General features: G+C 37.6%; 1 protein-coding gene across 2 annotated transcripts in view; it reads left to right on the plus strand.

The window, feature by feature from the left end:
* Nucleotides 1-5407, plus strand: part of LOC138978243 (uncharacterized) — a 7175-nt gene extending 1768 nt beyond the window's left edge. Inside the window, exons 2-5 of one of the 2 annotated variants that reach the window (XM_070350910.1) lie at nt 589-717; nt 2316-2399; nt 3028-3105; nt 3907-5407. In XM_070350910.1, the coding sequence (XP_070207011.1) occupies nt 589-717; nt 2316-2399; nt 3028-3105; nt 3907-3986 (371 nt within the window). In that variant the 3' untranslated portion in view covers nt 3987-5407. The remainder of the gene's footprint in view (nt 1-588; nt 718-2315; nt 2400-3027; nt 3106-3906) is intronic. The other variant, XM_070350911.1, reaches the window with a different exon arrangement.
* The last annotated feature ends 2747 nt before the right edge of the window (nt 5408-8154 follow it).

Below are 8154 nucleotides of genomic sequence, written 5' to 3' on the forward strand. Positions count from 1 at the left end.
TCTTGCAGATTTTTTTTTTGGGGGGGGGGAGGGGGGGGGGTGGCGACGATTCATGCCCACTGACAATGTAATGATCCTAAAGACTTTTGTTTGATTGTCCCTTTAATTGCAACAAATCAAACTATCAAGCAAACCAACACACAAAAACAAATATTGGTCTTCATTCAGGATATTTTAAATAATCGGGGTAAAAGGAAATAAATGACTTTTAATTGAACTGTGGATTTGCATGAGTAGCATACAAACAGACAGACACACAATTTGGAAATTATTTGATGGTGAAGATTCTAAGTTTTCTTGACTTCCAATTTCAAAGAAGATAAGGGGTCTTGTGGGCGCGCCACTCGTTTTGTCAAAACGTTTTTACAAAACGCGGGGCGCGCCCCGTGTTTTGTAACAAAGTGTGAAATGTTTTGACAAAACACGGGGCGCGCCCCGCGTTTTGTAAAAATGTTTTGACAAAACACGGGGCGCGCCCCGCGTTTTGTAAAATGTTTTACATTTTGACAAAACGCGTTACAACAAATGTGCGCAAAATGTGTGTTTTTTCTCACAATTTCTCCTTTGTTCAACTTTTTTTTTTGTCAGGCGAAGAAAACAAACAACCTTACAAATGGGCGACCATTGCACTCGGAGCTGTGGTGTTCGTAGGTGGCATTGTCTTTGTCGTCGTCGTGATTATCTTGTGCCGACGTAGACACCCAAATAGTGGCCTGGGTGAGTTGTTACATCGTGATCTTGATACGTATTTGTGAATGTCCTACTCTGTCCCTCGATCTTTTCTCTTAATAAACTCACACATGTGTCATATCACTCTGATAGTATACGCGGTTGAACGTGACATAATGGAATCAAGTTTCCAATCTGCCCTCCATCAGCCGAGGAAACTGATACGTTTGCTGGGGGCCAAGCGTGGCCGTACGTAGCATGTTGTGAGTGTGAACAAGCAAGAACGTTCCGTTTGTTATCATGTGTTTGCACGACTAGCAAATTAACGTCAGTGGTTACACGCAACTGAAACTTCGGCAGTTACCTGTATCAATCATTTGTCTGTAGATATGCGAAGTCATGATTTGTTTGGACACAAGTGAACAATCCTATGACGGAGTAAAAACTATTTCCGGAACATTGGGTAACCTTTGCACAAACTCATTCGAGGCGCAGCTAAATTTCCCCTGTGTTCCCTGCCAACGCGCGATTTAGAGCCATTTTGAAAAAAATATTAAAAATCAACAACACAAGATAACCTTACATACCTTATGTTTTTGCAAAGTTTGAAACTTACTCTTTTAGAAAATATATGAAACATTTGAAAGTACATACCTTTTGTTGTCTTCATATCCACGCAAAATATCCAATTTGAAGCAAAACAAAAAAACTTTCTACGTCATGGGTTCATCATACACAATGTCATGATCGACACTTGCATTGCCCGAATCATCACCCAAATGATCGTCCATTGGCACAAAATCGTCACCAGAATCTAAAATATCATCTCCACTATCATCATCACTGAGGTCAAGATCAGAACCGTACTGAATAACACGTTCTAGCACTCTTTTCAAGTTACTACGTCTCAGCAGAACGATCCGCCATCTTGGAAAAGTCAAAACACGTGGGTCGCACACCGTCAACAAAATTTTTATTAATCCCAACAATTTAAGGGAAGGAACTGTTTACAGTGAATGGTACCACTGTAGACAGATAGAAGTTCATTGCAGGGGTTGTTTCCCTTGGTCAGCAGGACCGTTTACACCGTTAAAAATTCGTGATATCCGTCGGAACTCAAGTGCCGGCACGCAGCCAACGCTAAACACAGATGTCGGAATTCCAGTTCCGACGCGCCTCGATAATCCAACGTCTAGTACGTTTAATTGGTCCCTTTTTTCCGGTCGATTTTAGCGGCGGTCACGTGATCCATTAAAAATAAATATTTAATCTGATAGGTGATCCAAATAATCAAGTGAACGGCCTTAACTGGCATACTCGTAGACATTTTGAATGAAATGACACGGGAATTAATGCTTTAATTTGAATGCGAAATTTGTCGCAATAATGTTTTTTATAAGTTTATGATGACGAAGGGAAATTGGAACTCTTGACACGTACAGTAGAGTTATCTGAGATAAGCGTTTTTATGATTAGAATTCATTTAATTCATTTAGCATAGTTACTGAGATTTTCGATCAAATTATTGCGGAAGTGTCGGAATGATACCACAGCAAAAGCCCTTGAAGGATAAATTCGCCTAAAACGTCTGTCAAATGGACACTACGTTGCTTGACAGAAGTGTCATTAAACCATTTTTGTTTCAGATACTAGACCACAGCCAAAGAAGAACAGCGACGAAGTAGCAACCGTCACTGGCCAAAACCTCTATGAAAGCTTGCGAAGAATAGGTATCGGCTTGTTTTCCTTTGTGTGTTCAGCCCGATAGATGGTTTATGCTCATCAATAGACAATGTCTTTGTTACGCAGAATTACCATGAGAAATGAGTAGGCGGTCGCTAGATTATTAATTTGAATTTTTGAATCCAATAATTGTTGTCTGTCATCACGAATGCGTACCCACCAGCACTGAATAAACTATGATGAATAACTGATCCCTGTGAAAGAAATCTTTAAACCGAAAGGTGCTCTAGATAGTCAAGTGAACGGCCTTACCTGGCATAGAGAGTTTGAATTAAATGACACGGGAATTAATGCTTTAATTTGGCTACGAATATGTTGCAATAAGTGTTTTGTTGCTAAGTTTATGATGAAGAAGTGATCTCGGGCCTCTTGACGCAGCAGAGTTGTCTGAGATAGCCGTTTGCCGATTACAGTTAATTTGATTTATGTAGCATAGTTATATAGTTACAGAGGATTTTTGATTAAATTATAGAGGAAGTGTCAGAATTATACCACATCAAAAGTCCATTTAACCCTTGAAGGTTAAATTCGCTCCAAACATCTGCAAAATGACCAATTTCCTACTATACCTGTGATAGATTGCTTGACAGAAGTGTCATGAAATATTGTTTTCAGACTCCGGACCACAGAGGAAGAGCGAGGAATTACCAACCTTCACTGGCCAGAACATCTATGAAGGCTTGACACCAAACGGTATCGGCTTGTTTTCCTTTTTGTATTCAATCAATACATTTAGAGTTAATGATAACTTTTTCTAGAATTGTTCTAGGGACTTTTGTGAAGTGCTAGCATTTGTGCTGATTGAAAGATCTCTTCCTGAGTAAAACGCTATACGCGCTGAGGAGTTACTGACATGCACATAGCAATTTTGTTTGCATGACTCACTGCTTAAAAAAAACTTCGAACAATCATTGGTTTTTGTGGAGTTTTTTTTACTCCTGAACATAATGACAACCACAACACTCGGGGGGCCAAACTGTCTTCGTTGGGCGGGGTAGCTTAACAAAATAAACTTTTTAAATCGATAATTATCATTGTTCTTTTGATTCACATTTGAAGGTTGGTAAGTGTTGGCTCTTCTGAGTATTTGTTGATTTTATTGCGACAAACCTGGCTTTTTGTGAACTCGATGTTGGGTAGTGATTGCAGTGGCTGTCACAACGGGTAAATATTCAAGGAAAGTAAAGTTCTTTATTAAATACAGTAGAAGATCTTTCCACTTGAAAAACACTCTTTACATCCAAAGTCTCAGCAAAGAGCTACACCCACACGCATGTGGTTAGTTTCTTGTGAAGAGCTAGTAGAATTTATAGCTTACTTTTTAAAAATTTAATTCAGATAGAGTTCAACTTGTACTTCTATCTAAAATAAGAAACTATTTATTCAGAAAAGCATTAAATGTACCACAGACACTTGTACTGGCATGTGGTATGAAAACTGTGAGTGTTTTTGTCGGGTTATTGTGTTACAATACTACCTGTGTGTATATTTCAGATCCACAGCAGAATCCTGGCGCAAAGAAGCATCCTGTAAAGAAGAACGCGCCAAAGAGAGAAGTAGAAGGCCATATGTAAAGCTTGCAGCATGGAGGCTACTAGGGATAAGACCTGACCAAATTCACTCAGTTTTACACAATTCTGAAACATTACCATCTCCCTGGTCTGAAGAAAACGTCGTAATCCTTTTTACCACTGCATTCAAAAAAGTATAATGGTTACCATTTTGTTGCACCATGTGATTAATTTGACCAACCAGGAGTCATTTTAGGTGTTCTTCTAAATCTGTTAGCCGTCAGGTCGGGACCCATTTTTGTTTATCACTCTAAAAATTACGAATACAAAATAACATTTTGAATGACAAATATCAGGGTGACTTCTCAGAAGAAATGAACTTTTTTCATTTTCAACAATGATATTCTTTACCATGAAGAAATATCGAAAAGCCAACTTTTTTTGGTTGGGGTGTTTGGACAGAATGGCAAGTCCCCACCCTTCTTTTCAGAACGCCATGCTTTGCTCAGCTCGCTTTAAATTTGCATTGCCAAAATCCTGAAGAATCAAATGCAACTGAATTTACAATAAATAAAGTTTTACGTCATTCCTTATGGTCTGATGTTGAATCTGAATCAGTCCCGCTGAAAAAAAGCGAGGCAATAGAGACACGTAAGATCAACTTAGTGTAAAATTGTTGCGTGAGCACATTTTATTTGTTAATACTCATGAGTTCAGTGAATGATTGGCTGTATGAGGTCATGTCATCCTGGGTCCAATCTTGTCTCACGTCGTCTGTTCCATGTACGCAGGATCCCTTTAATAAATATTTTGGTCGAAATTTAGTCGGTAATAAAACCGTTATTTCTAATATTCAGATGGTAGGCAAATTATCACATGTCTCGAAAATATTTCTTTGCCATTTAATTTATCATTTGCTAACAGTGAGCATATAAAAAATAATTCTTTTTTTTAATATTATTTAACACCAAACTCGACGTTATTCGTGCTTCTGATCACGCTCTGTAATTGAACTACATAGCGCATTGACGATGGTTCTAATGAATACAACCACTGAATACCGCAGTAAATCGATTCCTCGTTTTATCTTTTATCTTCTTAGGCATGAACTATTTTTATACACAAACCATGGACCTACACCACTTTAAAAAGTAGGTTCTGTGATTGTAATTAATCAGTCAGATAACACATTCAATAGACCAACCCTCGTTTACCCGTTTCTTGGCATGTCATCATATTCAAAATTCCGGTAGATTTCTCTAATTTTGTTCACTGTTGTTTCTACACACTGAAAATATCACCGGCAAAATATTTGCGAAGTCGTTGTTTTGGCTCCGTTGGTTTCATATGTCTTTAATCAGTGTTTGCATTGTTTACTCCTAATTAACCCTAACAGCTAGAGATTAGCACAAATGTGAGCAGTGTTAGTACTGTTCTTTAGGTTACTCAGAAATTCGCTGACATGAGATTACTGTACCACTGTATAGACAGTGTAGAATCAATCCGTTTACTAAATGTGAAGGGGAATAAATAACATCAACAATCTCATCACATCTCATCACAAACATCTAAAAACAAAAGTATTTGCCCAGTTTTTTGTATGACGGGGTAGAATTGAGAAATTATTTTGCATATCCAGAAAAAACCGAACGTCTTTAATGCTATTCACGGTTAGATTGATGAACTATTATATCTGGACATATAATTCCTTCGAAAAGCAAACCATTCGCAGTTTACCTGCAACGCACTCCTGGGTCTTTGCGCTCGCGTCAAGTAAAATTGGCTTCGCTTTTGCCATATGTAAATCATATTATTAGTTATATAACGCACGCAATAGTTGACTGCAATGAAGTTCTTGAAGTACCAGGATGTTCTTTTTCATGAAATTGTTTCTCCTCTTGTGATTGATTCTTTATTTGTGTATTTTGTAAGTGTTCATAATCTATATTTTTACTTGTGTTTGTTTTTCGGTTCTTCTGTGGCCCGTTTGCAGTTTTATTTGTACAAACACTGATATGCATTTCAAGTGATTATTTTTTCTCTCTCTTTCCATAAAAAAGATGTAAAATTATTAATTGGAACGTTTGTTATTGACAAAACAATACATTCACAGATATTTCGACCCAACGGTCGTGAACAGACAAACAAATATTCACACAAAACTTATCTTGATAGTTTTATCAGTTTACGTCCACTCGTCAGGAAGTTGTTGGGTCGAAATATCTGTGAATGTATTGTTTTGTCAATAACAAACGTTCCAACAACCTACCCTTCTTGGTTTTTTTATTCTGAATTTTGGAACGTTGGCAGTCTCCTTGTTTTTGGATTTGTAAAATTATTCCTTAATCTTCGTTTTCATGCTCTGTTTTATTTGTTTGTGGCTTCAAACAATGATCAGTACTTCAAAATGTGACCCTCCACTACGGAATGAGTCGCATGTCACCTTTGCATGATTTTCATATTTTTAAATTTTCCTCAAGAGTTTGTTATGCTCTATCCAGTGGTGAAACCCATTTTAGAAAAGAGCAAAAGCTGTTTGAGTTATAAGCCTGCGACTAAGGTGACCCTCACACTGTTACCAGACACTCCCCGGACTTATATTAAGCCTAGCGCAGAACCGCGCGAAGTGACATGCGACTCATTTCGTGGTGGAGGGTCACAAATGTAGACAACCCTAATTGTTGTTCTGACGTGATTCCTATACTTCTACTAACACATATGCACCTCTGTTCAATTTTGTTTTGATATGCTTTCAGTTATGAAGTCAGCATTATTCTTTGCATGATATTGCATGATTATTTTAGTTTTAAATGTTAGATTCTTATTGATGTTACTTATGACGACGTATTCGTTTTTAGATGACACTGTCTGATTTAAGGCAGTTAGCGACAGGAAGCAGTCGACTGCATAGAAATTAAATATATTAATGATTGTTCATAATTGTAAGCACACTTGATGTTGATTTTTAAGTTGGGAACAAAAACGTACATATGTTCAAGGCTACCAACACAACGCTTCTTTTGAATGTATGTATGTATGTATAGCTACCAATAGTTTATACTTTTTGCACGTGCATGCTTCACGTCAAAATGGTGTTATTTCACGCAATGTACATGTAGCTAACACTAGATTATACTTCTTGAACGTGCATGCTTCATGTCAAACCGTGTTTTTCCCATTCTTTTGCCTAATATTTATTCTTATAACAATGTTTGTTCCTACTTTTTCTTAAATTACCCGAGGATCGTTGGATGATTGACATTTTTGTGTGTGGAAACATTGGAAGTAATGCTGGGCTCCATTTCCAAGCACTGCCGTACGACAGTTTATCCTACATACGTGAGAGAGACACCCGTGAGATAATCATCGTTCAAATCACACGTGTGTATATCATGTAAATGAGGTCATGTCAAGCAAGTCTGGCAGGGACCTGTTTTTCCACTACTTATGATGCCAAAGTCACCGAGACAAATGTCATTATAGAAACAAAAATTGAGATCGCTAATTACCCTCCATGAATCTTTAGAACTAACACGTCACGCCACACTTTCAGAGTGACGTTTCTTTGCTTTGACGTAACAGATTGCACGAGGCTTTAGAAGAGATCGAGGTTCCAAAACAAGCGTCTTCAATTTAGCTGCCTTGACTGCAGGACATTTTCAGTAAAATACACGTAAGTACAGTATGTAGGATAAACAGAATACTACATGGCTTGCTGTTTCGTACCAGATGTACACTCGTTGCTTTTTCAAATAGTGAACAGCTCGCTTTCGCTCGCAGTTCAATATTTAAAACAAGTCGCGTAAGGCGAAAATACAATATTTAGTCAAGTAGCTGTGGAACTCACAGAATGTAACTGAAGGCAATGCCATTTTTCAGCAAGACCGTACACTCGTAGCATCGTCAGTCCACCGCTCATGGCAAAGGCAGTGAAATTGACAAGAAGAGCGGGGTAGTAGTTGCGCTAAGAAGGATAGCACGCTTTTCTGTACCTCTCTTTGTTTTAACTTTCTGAGCGTGTTTTTAATCCAAACATATCATATCTATATGTTTTTGGAATCAGGAACCGACAGGGAATAAGATGAAAGTGTTTTTAAATTGATTTGGACAATTTAATTTTGATAATAAATTTTATATATTTAATTTTCAGAGCTTGTTTTTAATCCGAATATAACATATTTATATGTTTTTGGAATCAGCAAATGATGGAGAATAAGATAAACGTAAATTT

This window comes from Littorina saxatilis, linkage group LG10 (genome assembly GCF_037325665.1).
Source record: "Littorina saxatilis isolate snail1 linkage group LG10, US_GU_Lsax_2.0, whole genome shotgun sequence".
Taxonomy (NCBI): Eukaryota; Metazoa; Mollusca; class Gastropoda; order Littorinimorpha; family Littorinidae; genus Littorina; species Littorina saxatilis.